The following is a 15,852-nucleotide window of genomic DNA, read 5'->3' as shown; positions in this document are numbered from 1 at the left end:
ATAATGCTAAGCCTTTAGAATGTTTTCTAACCATTGATTTTGATATTTATTAAGTGCTTGCTAAAAGTACAGCACTGTGCTCGTCACTAAGGGGGCAGTCAAAGAAATATAAAATTCCTATTCTATCTTTTATCAAATGTTAATCCAATAGGTTTTTGTTTTTTGTTTTTTTGCTGCACTGTGCAGCTTGCAGGATCTTAGTTCCCCAACCAGGGATTGATTGAACCCGGGCCCATTGCAGTGAAAGCCCAGAGTCCTAACCACTGGACTGCCAGGGAATTCCCCAGTAGGTTGTTGTTGGTGTGGAATCCCTGAACTTATAACTTTCCCAGTTTTGTTTGGGAAACTGGAATCTGTAAAAAATTTAGGGGTAAATTTGAGAAAAGCAGACTAGGAGGACCTGAAATGAACTGGTAACCAACAGGTTGGTTTATATGGTTAGTCGCTCATAGAAATCCCTCTCAATCTGGTTCTCTCTCTCTTTCAGCATGAAAGGCTGGTGCAGTGGTTCTGATGATGCAGCGTCTGAACCACCGTCAGGGAGCAACAGGGTTCCAATGCTCATTGCAAATAGTTGGGAACATAAACATCATGTTTGATCTCCATTTCCTCATGTATAAAATTAAGGGTTAAACTAATGCCTTTCCAAGGTCTCTTCCTGCTCTGACAGGCTGTAACTCCATAATTTCAGTTACTATTTGTTAAAATTTAAATTAGTCTGGATAAATCAGTTAGAATAATCAGACAAGTATGTCACAGTATTTTGGTGGGGTACCAATCTCCAAGTGGTCTGACAAGTGTTTAGAAACCATTATCATAAAAATCATTAAGACCACATAAATTTGTCACCATAATAATACTTTTCTTCTTGTCCTCCCTTTACCACTGTATTTTTTGAAGCAACTGCCTACACTTGATACCTCTACTTCATCATACTTACTGCAGCCTTCACAATTTGACTTCCTTCCTGTCATAGACACTATCACTTTCCTGCTCACATCCCTTTGGGCCTTAGTATTTAGTGTATGAAGAAAGCCTCTGGATCTATTTGTCTGAGAGTTTTCTCTTGCGGCCAAATTCTGCTCTGTTTGAGCATCTGCCAAGTCAAAATGCTGGAGAGTCAAGGCCACCCAGGAAAAACTATCAATCATGAAACAATATCTGATTGCAACTGACATATAAATACAGCAGTTCCCTCACCCCTCAGGCAGGATGACTCTCAGATGTGTTCTAAACCATCTCCCAGAGTTTCCTGGTGGGGTTGAGCCCCAGTTACCCACAGTGACAACTTGTGCTGTAATACACCCTTAATTCCTGCCTTCCCTTCCCGGTCTCAATTCCCCACTCCCCTACCGGTATTTACTAGAATCATGCCTTGGATAAACAACTTGCATTTAATCCTTGTCCCAGGGACTGCTCCTGGGGACCCAAACCGACATATGGTACTTCTCCTCTTCCCATGTGCTAAGGTGCCTCCTCCAATTGCACCAATGACTTCATCTCCAAAACCAGTGGCCACCATTGCCCCATTCTTTCTTTCTTAATCCTCATCTCCATTCCTTTCACAGCCCTGCACTTTCTCAATTAATCTTCCATATCCCTAACTGTCCAAGTTCCGTCTCCTCTTTCTCCCTCCACACCCAAAGTTCTCCAAGATTTTGTGCTAGAACCTCTTCTCTTCATTTTCTCTCCACACTCTCCCTTGGCAATGCTCTTTAGCTATGGCACGACTGAGGTGCACGAGGATGGATGCTTGTGCATTTGACTTTCAGCTCCTTGACCACCTTCACCTCTTTTTGGCGTTGGTAACTCACCTCCATGGACCTCATCATTGTCTGGAAATGCTCTGTTTGGGGAGTCTTGAGTATCAACACCCTACTCACTAACCATAGCTTTCTCCCTTTCAGCTCTCTCACTACTAATCCCAATTAACCTTCTCTTCTATTTTATGGATATTCCATTTTTTAAAACTCCATTTCCTTCTCTCCCTACTTTCACCACCCCCACTTGAGTGCTATTGAAGAAAATGACTCAGTTGCTGCTGCTATAAATCCATGCTCTCCCACTTGGCCCCTCAGTACTGGCCAGAAGTCATTACCGGTCCTTTGTCAGCATCCTCTCCCATCCCCATTTGCAGAGCACAAGATTTTATCTCTTTTGAAGCCCCCATCCCAGCACCACTTCCCTCACTCTAAGAATTGACCTTGCCTCCTACACCTTTGAAATAACTGTGACTCCTAAGTGGATATTCTCCTGATATCCTCCTCTGTGACCTAAAAACTGAACTTCATCTGCTCATTCTTCTCTCTTTTATCTCAGAGAGAGGAGAGTTCCTTTTTCATGTACAGGCTAATCCCTTCACTTTTCAATAAAACCCAGCTAACCAAGAAATGAATGAAAATGAAGAATTTGGGACTGAAGAAGTTCTGGTAAAAGGACTTGTGATGCAATTAGAATTTAAGAAAAACTAGGAGAAGAATTGGGTGTTTAGGGGAGTCAATGCCACATTTAAAGTTATAAATGAAGGGCCACTCTAGGATCCTACAGTTTTCTTCATGTTCTTGTCAACTTTCTAATGGGGAAACTATCAGCATGCTGTAACATTCTTAAGTCTATTTCACTCAATATCAGAAAATTAACAGTTTGTGTCAATGCTTCACTTTCAACCTAAGAGTTTATTATTTTCAATTATTCTCATCAGAGGATCTCAACATATCACAACATGATCCAAAAAGCCATGGTCAAATGGGCTTTAGGGACAAAAACAATTTGTCAAGAAAGTTAACTGCAAAAGTTTATTGCTTTTTCTATATACCTCATGTAGAAGCCATCAATTAATATGCAATCATTACATTTAGGATAGAAGAGAGTTAACTCAGATGTAATTTCTTGATTCCCTAACCATTAGAGGATTTTAGCCACTGAATCATCTTTAGCTATAACAAATACATCTTAGTAGACAAAGTCAAGCTGTAATTCCTGTTTTTCAACTGCCCTGTGATTCTTTGAATCTCAACTAATATATTCCAGAAATTTAGTACAATGTTTCTCTTCAAAATGATGAATCTGAGCACAAATGTAAAATAAAGCCACTGCTGTAGTGGGGGGAAAACATTTGAACTTCAGGTTTCACATTTTATTTTTAAGCCTGACTTCTCTGAGCAGTTATAGCTGAATATATAACTATTGCAAATTTAACTATCAGCATTACTCTCTGATGTGCTATAACATTATGATCTACAGTTAATAAGACCTTTTGAAATAGAAATTGATTTCTAGATAGTCATTCATTTGAGAAAAAGAGGTGTAATTTCCCCCCTTCTTTTGTATTTATCAAGTTTTAACTGCAGGCTTTATTTTCTCTGCTCAAACAACTCATGTATTCTACTATTGATAATTTCTAAGTTGGGAATTTTAGGGAAACACAGGAGTCTGTCACTCAGTGATTTGCTGGTTGTTAACTACTTCTATTTCCTAGCTAAATTTCTGCCTATTAATAAATGGATATTACAGGGGTAGTTTCTTAAGACTAGTTCTTCAAGTACTTTCTCTCTGAGCTGACAGCTTAAATCATCATCTTGTGACCCAAGTGTCTTTATCAGTCAAGAAGCACAGAATGAGTATCTACTATGAGTAGGGCGTATTGGTTGCCAGTGCGAGCAACAGAGAGTTGAATGGATTTTATATTCTTGCTGGAGAAGACAAGTCACAAAGACCTGAAAAGTTGGTTGATGTTATGAGATGAAAATCTAAGAACTCTCATAAGCCTTTAGAAGATTATTGTTGTTGTGATTTGCCTTGGTTTGGTTAACAAAGTTTGGAGAGTCATTTCAACAGCTTGAGAAAAGGAACATTTATGGAGAATGTATTGGTTTAGGTAATACTGGTTGTTCTAAAGATAAACTCCCAAATCTCAGTGCCTTAATGTAATAGTTTAATTTCTGCTTCATGTAAGGAATGAGAAATTCTAAGTTAGGAATCAGGGACCTGGGCTCCTTTCATGTTGTGACTCTGCCATCTTTAGCATTTGCTTCCAGAGTTACTGTTCTCAATCACATCAAGCCTCAAAATAGAAAAGAGTGTGGAAAATCAACCTACACGGAGTTTTTATGCATCAGGCATAGAAGAAAAGCACATCACTTCTGCTTACATACATTGGCTGGAATTGTCATATGACCACACTTACCTGCAAAGCAGGCTGGGAAATGTGGTCTTTCTGTGGCTCGTGTAGAAGAGGAAATTAGTTTGGTGGCTAGCTTTAAGCCTCTGTCACAGAGTTCTTTGGCTGGGAATTTGGACTGGAAGTTACTAGAAACTCAGATGCAATGCTTGCATCTCCCACAACCTGGATGGGCTTTCTCATGCCAACTAGACTCCATTCTCCATTCTATAGCAACTAGTGGGTCACATGTCCTAAAGAAGCCAGTATGATTGGTTGAGATAATTACCATGGTCTGTAACAAATTGTAGACCACTGAATTATTTGGGCCAGGCCATCTCATGGATCATGGTTGACTCATGGATGGGTTGCCATTGGGTTGAGTGTCTATTCCTCACTCAGTCAGTTGTCACTCCTGAGAAAGTATAACTCACAACTGCTTTCTTGAGTAAAAAAAAAAAAAAAATGTGGCTAGGTCATCACCTTATTATTATTACTACTACCAATAATAGGGTTTTATTCTATGCACTCAGCACTGTGTCCAGGACCTTACATGCACTATATTATTGATTTTTCACAACTCCCATATTTTACTAACCATTTCAAATAAAATAAGCCTCTGAGGGATTTCATAACTTAGCCAAGTTTCTGGTGCTGTCTAATCCAAATCCTGTCATCTTTACCTTTTAACATCACTATTCCTGGTTTCCTTCAGCCAGAGGGGCGTTGGGCATGGCGAGTGCTGTGACAGATATGACTGGTGACTGGTCCAAGGGAAAGGAACAGATTATATGCAATAGAAGTTCCAAAGAGATAGAAAACAACCAGAGAAGGCATGAGGGAGGAACTTGGACTTGACCTAAGGCATAACGTATTAAGTTGGGGTCCAAGAGGAATTCATGGCAGTCATGTTGGGGAAATGGGTTTCTGAGCTCTTTCCCTTTAGCTATCATGACAGTAGATCTTGTAGTTCCAGAAAAACTGTACCTTAAGGGTTTTTAAGATAAGAATCCTTTTGTAAATACGTAGGATCAAATCTTTTTCCTGTTATTTCTGCCTTCATCCCCCAAACTACGTTAAGAGGATGGGGGAATATGGTTAGAGGATTCTTTTGACTGACAATTGATTGTGTGTGGAAGTGAAAGTAAAATTATATAATATGGATTCAATATTGTTGGGACATTAAAACACCATTAAAAGGGTGAGAATAGGGCTTCGCTGGTGGCGCGGTGGTTGAGAGTCCGCTTGTCGATGCAAGGGACACGGGTTCGTGCCCCAGTTCGGGAAGATCCTACATGCCGCGGAGCGGCTGGGCCCGTGAGCCATGGCCGCTGAGCCTGCGCGTCCGGAGCCTGTGCTCCGCAACAGGAGAGGCCACAAGAGTGAGAGGTCCGTGTACCGCAAAAAAAAAAAAAAAAAGGGAGAGAATAAATATTCAAAATACATATATCTGACAAAAGATTCCTATCCATAATAGGTAAAGAACTCCTACAAACCTAAAGCTAAAAACTACCCAAGTGAGCAAGAGGGGGACTTATGGAATGCTGATAATATTTTATCTCTTGATTTAGGTGCTGGTTACACATGTGTGCCCAGTTCATGAAATTTTATCAAGTTATGCTCTTTCCTAAATTATATTATACTTCAATAAAATTAAAATGACCAGAAGTTTATTCTTTCATTACATAACAGCACAATTATTAGATTAAAAAAATTTTTAACAATTATACATATAAAAGCTGTCACATGACTTTACTTGTGTAATCATCCTAGCCTCAGCTCTACATGGATAAAAAATAAAACATATTATAGTAAAAGAAAGAACTTAATTGTCAGTTGTTTGGATTTCTACCTTAATTCTCACATGATTTTTGGCCAACCCTCAACACATTAATAAATAATTTTCATTTTCTTTTTCAAAGGAATTAAAATTAGTAGTGTATTGAGAATTTTAAGGCAATCTTTAGAATAACATCTTTGTCATTATTGCAAACTCACTCATTCTCCTAGACATATGCATCTTCTCTGGTGAACTTACATCTTTGGGCCACATCATGATAAAATAGAAAATTTTAGTCTCAACACACCTTTCTGAGGGTAAAGTTACAGGTATTTTTATTCCTTTTGAGAGAGGAAATATAATTGTTTGCTCATGGTCTTGTAAGAGTTAGGCAAAATAATCAACAAATATTCATTGAGTACCTTATATATAGGACACTGTGCTAAATATAGAGGTTATAAAAAGACATAAAATATTGTCTCTTGGGAGATTTACAACTTATCTGAAGAAGTGTATACTCATACACATTAGTTAACAACATATGTTAATACCAAATAAGTATTAAATATATTGTAGAAAAAAGAAATAAAGGAAAGGAAAAATATCTGAACTCTAAAATGGTGCCCAAAAGGCAGAGTTCTTGGCAGTCAGGGAAGGCTTCCTGGAGGCAGCATGATAGAAAAACAAAATTATTTTGGCTTTAAATCTGAGTTTTTTTCACTTTCCAGATATAAGCAGTTACTTTTAACCTCTTAGAGCTTTAAGATTTTCATCTGAGAATTAGAGCTGATGCCAATAATTTCTACCTCACAGAGTCATGAGGTTAGATGAGATAACTTTGTAAAATAGTAGGTCCCTCCCTTCTTTCATATGAATAAATAATTGCTGAGAATCTTTGCTGTCTGACACTGAGCATCTGGAAGGAGGGGGCGGTAGGGAGTTGGGAGGTATCCTAGGTGTTAGAAAGAGGAAGGAGAAGGAGGTATTGGGTGTTTAAAATGAAAACTGAGTAAGAAATGTTGACAAAAGTAAAGTACAGCATGACAAAAAGAAGACGGGACAGTGTTTGGGAGACCTGGAGGAATAAGTAAAACTAAGGAAGTTTTCTTACAGTCTGGCAATAATATGCTGGCTCTGGTGAGGAAACCAGAAATATAGAAGATCCCATCCCTGAATGTTTAACTTTTAAGTGGGTAGACAATGCTTACACCCATATTTACTTACATATATGAACTGACTAGAGGACAAGTAATGAAATGTCCTAGCTTATGTCATGTAGTCTTTGCTTTTTTTTTTTTTTTTTTTTTTTGCGGTACGCGGGCCTCTCACTGTTGTGGCCTCTCCCGTTGTGGAGCACAGGCTCCGGACGCACAGGCTCAGTGGCCATGGTCCACGGGCCCAGCCGCTCCGCGGCATGTGGGATCTTCCCGGACCGGGGCACAAACCTGTGTCCCCTGCATCGGCAGGCGGACTCTCAACCACTGCGCCACTAGGGAAGCCCGTCTTTGCTTTTTTATCCCACAGGAATTTGGAGAAGGGAAAGCTCATGGCATCAGGGAAAGTTTGGAGCTCAGTCTTGGGGGATGGGTGGACATGGATCCAAAGGAGGAAAAGAGGGTTTATTCTAGACAAGTGTAGCTTCGTGCAACAATTCATCAGAAGTATCTTGCCATAGACTGATTTTTACTTAAATATGTATCAGAGCAAAAATCTTTCGGATAAGAGTACTTCTGAGAGGTATGGACAGGTAACTAGGAGATGGCAAGGTAAAAAGCCCGTTTCTCCTGGATGGGAACTGCCGGTTTGAGACTGTAATGCAAAACTAGTGGGCTCCTCTCGAAGAAAGGATGGGAAAGAGGCTTAGGTATCTGATTTCACCCCAAAGTATGAGTTCCCTGAGATTTTAAGGTACATGTATTGAGAGGATTCAGATTCATTTATGATGACCTTGTCTCTACACCTCCTTGCTCAAGTTCCATCACCAAAACTGTAAATCCTTTATTCGGCTGTTCACCTCTATACAGAAAAGAAGTAAGCTTCTTGGAGAAAATATTTTAAGACATTATCAGTCTCAGCTACACCTAGATTTGGTTACATCTCTAAGATCAAATGCTAAGGGCATATTTTCCAAAGGGGAAGTAAAGAAGATAGTGATGTCTGCCCACCCCATGGAAAGGACCCTGTTATGGGGAGAGAGTAACAGGTATTTCTGCATCAACCGCAGCCCTTTCACAGAGCTTTTGTTTTGTTTTTGTTTTTTTAAGAGCCTTTTTAAAGAACCTGATGCCACATCCCTTTTCAGCATACCCTAAAGGCCAACGTACCCTGCGGAGCACTTAGCTTGGTGTGGCATGGACTAAGGGGGTGAGAGCATAAGTTCATCTCTGGAAGATCTGGGTTTAAATTCTTGGCTGTTTACATCTTGGGCCTTTATCTGAGCCAATTTCCTTAGCAGAACCATCGGCTTAACACTAATCGTAGCTTCCTCGGAGTTGTTGAGAGTATTAAAGAAAAGTATTAAAGGAAAGTAAGGACTCCATCACATAAAGGTGCCCTATAACTGTCAGCTAATAATAATCACCACTATATTTATGGCGCCTGGGTCCTGGATCTTGCCAAGTTTGGGCCAGGGGTAAGGGTGGGAAGGAAGGAGGGTCTCCTCGTTTATTGTATTGGCGGCACTCTGTAAACAGCCCCCAGGCCCTGGGCTAGAGCGGCGGCGGGCTGCACCCTCAGCTGGCGTCTCCTCTCCCGTGCTCCACCCACGCTTCCCGGGAGCAACAAGTCCCTCTGCGGGACCCGCCCGCGCGCCACAGGCAGACCCGGCGCCGCCTCCCAGACCTCTGTCAAACTCACTGTCAAACCCATTTGGGGTCGAAATCGCGGTGGCCAACGCCCTACGGAGGCGGGAGAACCCGCAGCAGGTGAAAGAGGCTTGCGGCGGCTGGGAGGGAGGCTGGAGACGTGGGAAGTCCGGACCGAAGGGACTGAGTCCCAGTTCGCGCTGCCCTTGCGAGGCAAGGGCAGCATCGAAGCACCCACAGCTCAACTCTAGCTTCTCTCCTGGGATCAGGAGGGAGGAAACGGGACCCGGAATCCCACAGACCTCCACCCGGTCAGCGCTCCGGTCGACAGATCGCATCCCTCCGTCCTCCAGGCTCAGCTAGCCCCGGTCTCTCCTTGCACCCTCACTCCACCGCACCCCTCGCCAGGTCCCCTAAGGACACTTGAGATCCCTGGCGAGATATTTCGCAGGAAGCAGGTAGGTCAGCCGCGGCCCCCATCCAGTGCTCTCCGCTCCCTTCCCTCCCAGACTGGGTACCCTGGCGTCTCCATAGGAGTCCCGAGGCATCCGAGGCTGGGAACATCATCCAGCTGCCCAAACGGTTGAACTCTGACAAGTTCTTGGAATGGGGATACCCGCTTTCTGGTGGGAAAGCCAAGCCGGCCACCCACATACCAGGAGAGACACCCCGAGTTCTCCGTAGGGAACTCCCCTCAAAATCTACCTCTCCAGCGTCTGCAGCTGCGAGTTGAGAACTAGAGAGCTGAGTACGCTCTGGGGTGGGCGGGCGTGGGCGTGGGCGGGGGAAGTTCAGCCCCGATTTTGGAAAGAAAAACCAGTTCTGTCTCCAAGTCTCCTGGAGCCAGGGAGCTGCCTTCCCTGGAAAAGAGCCGGGACAGGAGTCAGGGAGGGAAGTCCTCCTGGCGCCGGGTTCGAAAAGCGCGGAGACAAATCGCAGTGTCCAAGCTTCCAGCCTTGTGCGTCGGAAACTACCCGTTCTCCGGGAGGCAGGGGCGGGGGATACATCCCTGACGAGCCTGCCAACGCCAAGCCCAGCTGTTCAGCACTTCGTACCTCATCCCCAGGCAGCCTTGAGAACTTGGTAGCTCGGACAGCAGCCCGGGCGCACCGCATTGTTTGAAAGGTGTTATCCTGTTTTCGCCACCAAGTCAAAGAGCAATACATTGTTTTTATGACCTTACGAGTACAATTTGAAGGGCATTTTAATTACATAACCCGTGAAAGATCACCGGAGGCAACGTTGTGTTAAGGAGCCGATGGCAGAATATCTGCATCGCACAAGATAGAGAGAAAACTTGCAAATCTGCAATGAGATTGCGCAGGGCTGCCCCCGTTTTGAAACAACATGCGAAATGCAAGAGAGATCTTACCTTTCGGACTCCAAAACCGTGTTCTGCTGCAACTTGGCGAGCTTCTTCCTCTCCTCCTTTATGCAACTCCACAAGAAAATGATTCGTGAAGACCGGTCTCTCGGCAGATGCAAAAACCATGACACAGAAGAGGAGCCCGGCGGCCGCCTTCCACTGGGAGACACAGCCACCTTTCATCTTTCTCTGGGAGTGAAAAGTGGTGTTAGGAGGCGCGCAGGCTGGCGGAGCAGTGGTCCCGCAAGGAAGGTGCAAATTTAAAAAAAAAAGAAAAAAATATATATAGTTTTTGTTGTTGCTTGTTTTAAAAAAATCTTTGTGTAGAGAAAAACACTGATTAGGGGTTTGGAAAGGAGCAAATCAGTGTGTTCTCTAGCATCTGGCTGGCGGGGAAGCCGTGTAGTCAGGCAGCCCGGCTTGCTCGCAGAGGTGCTAATGTGGAGAGCTGTGTGTATCTCAGAGAAAGAGCGAGTGTATCTGTGCCTGATGCTAAATCTGCATTTTCAGCTCCTCCTCAGCTCCAATTCCAGTGGGGCGGGAGGAAGGCTCCAGCCTGGGTTACGTGCGCCCGCCGGCAGCCAATGAGGGCTGCAGAAGCGGCGGGGCCCGCCCTGGGCCGCCCCGGGCCCGCCCCTGCCCGCCCCCGGCCGGGCCGGTCCGCCTCCGCCGGCGGGGGGCGCCGCGCGGCGAGCCCGCTCCCCCGCCCCTTTCAGCACCCTGGAGAGCGCCTCCACCTCCACCCGGGCCCGCGCGCTCCCAGGAAAATCCCCCCAGCTGTAATCTGGTCGGCGGCGCCGGAGTGATGTCATTGTTTGTGGAATCTGCAGGGCTCTGGAAAGGGAATTACGGTGTGTGCTGCTCTCTGAGGCCCCGAGGGGAGCTGGGGCACCGGCCTCTCCCGGTTCTTCTTCCCTGTTTATTTTCTGCTGCAAAACAACTCTCTCTCTCTCTCTCTCTCTCTCTCTCTCTCTCTCTCTCTCTCTCTCTCTCTCTCTCTCCCTCTCTCTCTCTTTCTCTTTCTCTCTCTCTCTCTCTCTCTCTCGCTCTCACGCATACACACACACACACACACACACACACAAGCACTCAAGGCATACTTGCTTCCCCTTCTCTCAATAACAAAGCAAACATCAACCCTCCTCCCGCCACTTTGGGCAAATCCCAGGGCAGGGTTGCTCCCCTTCCTGGCAGGGGAGGGGGGCGTTGGGGAAAGTAGCCTTCTTGGGGTGACTCATGGGGGCGAGAGTGCAGAAGCGAGCTATTTTTTAATTATTTTGTAGGCTCCAGGCGGGTCTGGAACTAAACAGCTGGGAAGCCTGGCAGGAGATCAGGCTCGCCCCCATCAGTAAGTGTGAAGAGATGAGACCCCTCCAGAAGTCTGGCTGCTCTGCTGAGACTGCCTTCAAGAAAGCCGCGGCCGGGATCTCCATGCCTAGAGGTGCACTCCCAGACTTGAGGACGCTGCGCAAGGACAGCCAGGCTGCGCTTTGGGAAAGGCGCAGCCACAGATCCCAGGCACTGGGCCGAGGCTGGCTGAGCGTCCTCGACTGGGGCGAATTCAGGCCAAGTGGCAAAGGGTCAACTAAGTTATCCAGTTAAGAAACGTGCACTCACAGTCTAGGAACTGCTTACTACTGACTTCTTCCTGCCCTAGTGAGAGGAAGCAGGGAGGCGATGTCTGCAACAAAATGAGAGTGATTGTCTTAAAGCAACTCAAACAGTGTTGAGTTACAGAGTATGTACACTGATCTTGACTGTGTAGCTCGATCTTGACTGTGTAGCTCCAAAGTCCAAAATCCTGCCTTACTTGGATAAGAGGTAAGAGATTTTTTTGCCTAGAGGCTTAAGTGTATGCAATACATCCAGAGAGAGAGGGAGAGGGAGGGAGGAGCAAGGGAGAGAGAGAGAGAGAGATTATAATATTGACACATTACATATGTGTGTGTTTCAGACTTCCTCCTTTTCACTTTAGCATGAAGTTCGAATCTACACAAGAAAAACACTAATGGTAGAAATGAATACACAATGCCACGGGACACACTGTCTTTGAAGCAGATCTCATTGTTGACAGACTTGGCTCCCCGAAAGCCCTTTCAAGCACTGCCAAGTAAAAATGTAGGGATTACTGAAGACTTTGATACAAGCACAAGAAATCTGTATGCAGTTATTATTATTATTTGTATTATTATTACTTGAATTTCTTTAAGAAAAGCTAAGTGAGATGCTGAGAAAGAGCTAGGACACAGGCTAAAGATGAAAGGGGCCAGAGTAGAAACAAAGTTTCTGGAAAAGTATTAATAAAAGGGAACTGAGCTACTCTAGTTTCCTCAGGTCTTTACTGCTCAGAGGCTTATTTCTGCCAAGATTAAAAAAAAAAAAAACACCCTATCTTACTCTACTGCTTACCCCTTAGAGTCCATCTATTTGATTCTAACACAAGGTTTTCTTACTCAGAGACCTTCAACTCTTCCTTTCGCTTACTTCCTTATATTTTACCCATATTTTGAATCGAAGTACTAGGCTGGTATGAAGAAATACCAAGTGGTTCTTCCTGCCCTGTATTGCCAGTTGAGAAAAATGGCACCAAATGTGAAAATTACATTCGATGGATTCACAATCATGGAGAGCATTTCAAAAGCAGCAACAGAGATAAAAACTAAGCCTTTAGAAAAATAGATCTGAAGAGCATCAAATAAGTCAATTTAGAAGATTATGGGTGTTGGGAAATAGTGCTGCTAATGTAGCTAACTCTTTCTCAAAATGAACATGAAATTACCATCTATTCAGAGATATTTATTAATTTTTTCCTGAAACCACAGAGCAATGCTTCATTTCCTAAATAAATTCCAAAGATGAAATGCTAGTAAATGTTGAATCTTATGTATCTGCATTTTAAATAATTAAAACCATGTAAAATTGGATACAAGCTAAATAAAGCCTGGTTAGCTGATTAAAATAAGCCATTTTTAGTGGTTTACATAGAATGCAGCTCATCGTAATACTGTCAGAACAGCATAGCAAATGAAAATAGAAATTTTTTGTGATGCAAATGCTAAATTTCTAATGCATAGCAATGTAGTAAGCAAGTGGAGGAAATGTATTGATATTATTTGAAATACAAATATACATCCATGTGTTTTATATAACTATTTCTAGCTCATTTTTTTTGATTAACAATAGTAACTTTGGTGTAAGAAGGTGAACTGGAGAGTGAATGGCAGCAGAATATTTCACGGACTGAAATGGAATCCAGTTGACAGGAACTCAATTGTACCCTCTGCTGCCACTGGCTATGCCACTGGGGTCAAACCATTGCATCTCTCAAAGCCTCTATCTCCTTATCTATAAAAGGAGACAGTTGAATTAGATACCTTCCAGGTCTGAAAGCCTACAATTTCAAAGAGATGTCAAAGTACAGACTGTGATGTAGAAAGCGTCACAAATAGCTTGAGGAATGTTGAGGATAATCATACTTTCTTAGGTAACATTATGGTGGCCAATAGATCTTCTCTCTCAAGGAGTCTTGTGTTTACTAATTTTGTGAATTTGAGGAAAGAGTAACTGATACAAACTGGCTGATACTCAGATTCAGACATGAAAACCATCAGTACTGAGGTTCTTACTATTTAAGATACTGTTGTATATGTAGAGAAAACATGGGTATTTGGTTCTGGTTCATATGTGGCACATACCCCTACAGTTTCTTTGAAGACATTGTCCTGAAAAGACCAGAATATTCCCATTTTATGGCCTCATAACTGTAAATGAGTAGGCTTATGTGTAATTAAAAGAGGCAAAATCACCCAAAGTATGATTGGGATCCTCCCATTCAGATGTATTTCTGGGGAGAATTTTGGGCCCAGGGAGCTTCAGGTGAAGGGAAACCCATCACTGCGGAGGAGAGAGAAAGGTAGAAGCAGTCCGAGGAGACGTTGCTGGATCTTTGAATATTCTTTGGACCATTAGGGAAAAGATCTTATGTTTCTATTCATTTCTCTTCAGTTGGATGGGTGTGTGATCAAATTGGGTGAGATGAAGGGGAATAAGGTATGAACAACAGGATGTACAGTTCAAAATACGGCCTTGTTAAAAATTAGGTTGGGCTTTTCCATTTCTGTTGAGTTCATTCTGAGCATTTTAAGTGCAGTAATAATAATTTCTTTGGGTGCCACAACTCTCTACCATCATAGTGTATTACCAACCTTTTCAGGTAGATTCCTCCTAATGACACTGCCCTCCGTCTCCTCTCCACCCTAGTCCACATTTGGGCTTTCTGAAGTACTATGATTTATCACCTTATATTTGAACTCAATACTGATCAAGTTTTTTAAAAGTTTTCTCCAGATAATTCTTATTTTCCAAGATGTCACTTCACTTCCCTGTAGTATTTATTGACATTCTCATATTTGCTGTAACTTAAAATTTAGGTGCTCAAAAATTTTTATTTCCTCAGCATACACTCACTGCTTTTAAATCACTGGGACTCACTTGGTCCTACCTCCCATTCCTATAGCTTTTACCAACTTATACTATTTCCTTAAATGACCTATCTCTGTTGACTATCTCAGCTGACTTTTGTTATCTAAGCTGTCAAATTAATATAGTGCGGAGGACTCATGGGGCTTTACTGAGAGTTTTATTATCAACAAGGCATTAAATCTAGAATGCTTTGGGTTGTATTCATTTTATAACTTCATCAACAAGCCATCAAATTTATTCGGACTAATCAACTCTTCATAAACAGAAGCTACTCATTGCTTCCTTATTTTTCAGGACAGTAAAAATTTATTTTTTGTGCTTATTTAGGTTCTACTATTTTGCTAGGATTTGAAGAAGCTAAACAATGAGGACCAAGGGCCCTTTTAATCTTCTTTTGAAAATTAGGAACACATTACTATTCACTATCTTTAGATTCCTCTTTAGGTCTACAGGACTACAAAATAATGTTTTGGAAATTTTGGAAAATTAATTAGTTATTTCTCAGGGCTTATTGGAAGATTGCTTATTGTCTGTAGAAAGTGATTACCTATTCATGAATTCTCTACCTTGTGTTATTTCCTTTTCTGTTTCATGGTCTTTTAAAAAATACAGCAAATCTTCCTCAATTCATTTTTTTTCAATGATTATGGAAATTATCTTTAACACGGAGATTTTTCTGAGCTCTTCAAACTACGTTTAACATAGAAATAATTCAGAGAGAACAAAGTACACGGCTTGTTAGCAAATATAAACTGGAATTTGAAAAGATATAAATTTTATGTGTAAAATAATAGTTCAAACATTAAAAATGTATATATTAGTTTTTTAAGGTTAATTCTGCCATTGCAAGAAACATCTGATTCGAGGAAAGTCCTTACTTAGACCTAAATTCTTTCGTTAATTATATAACCTTTAGTATTGGTTTGGATGACCTCATCCAAGTGGAGAAATTGATGTATGATGTTATTTAACATGCTGGAAGAACAGCTATAAAGTTGTGGCTGTGCTCTCGGGTATCCCACTTTCTATTTCTTCTAAAAATATTCTAAAATTTCATGGTTTTGGAAACATGGCCTAGTCTATTTTTAGAAAACTTCATCATATAATATCCATTTTATCTTCTTATGATACTAAAGAGAGTGAACCAAAAAGTACACCTTAGAAACATATTTCTAGAACTAGCTACTCAAAACCGTACTTAGGGGCCTCCCTGGTGGCGCAAGTGGTTGGGAGTCCGCCTGCCGATGCAGGGGATACGGGT

The 15,852-nt window shown here is 42.4% G+C and overlaps 1 protein-coding gene across 2 annotated transcripts in view; it reads right to left on the bottom strand.

Annotated features, from left to right (window-relative positions):
* PCSK2 (proprotein convertase subtilisin/kexin type 2) overlaps positions 1 to 10,292 on the bottom strand; it is a 224,587-nt gene extending 214,295 nt beyond the window's left edge. For both annotated transcript variants that reach the window (XM_060078026.1, XM_060078027.1), the window contains exon 1: positions 10,116 to 10,292. In XM_060078026.1, coding sequence (XP_059934009.1) covers positions 10,116 to 10,292 — 177 coding nt within the window. The remainder of the gene's footprint in view (positions 1 to 10,115) is intronic.
* Between the last annotated feature and the right edge of the window lie 5,560 nt (positions 10,293 to 15,852).

The sequence above is a fragment of the Mesoplodon densirostris genome, chromosome 16, assembly GCF_025265405.1.
Source record: "Mesoplodon densirostris isolate mMesDen1 chromosome 16, mMesDen1 primary haplotype, whole genome shotgun sequence".
NCBI classification, from domain to species: domain Eukaryota; kingdom Metazoa; phylum Chordata; class Mammalia; order Artiodactyla; family Ziphiidae; genus Mesoplodon; species Mesoplodon densirostris.
Note: the sequence above shows the minus strand (reverse complement) of the source record. Positions and strands in the feature narration are given on the sequence as shown.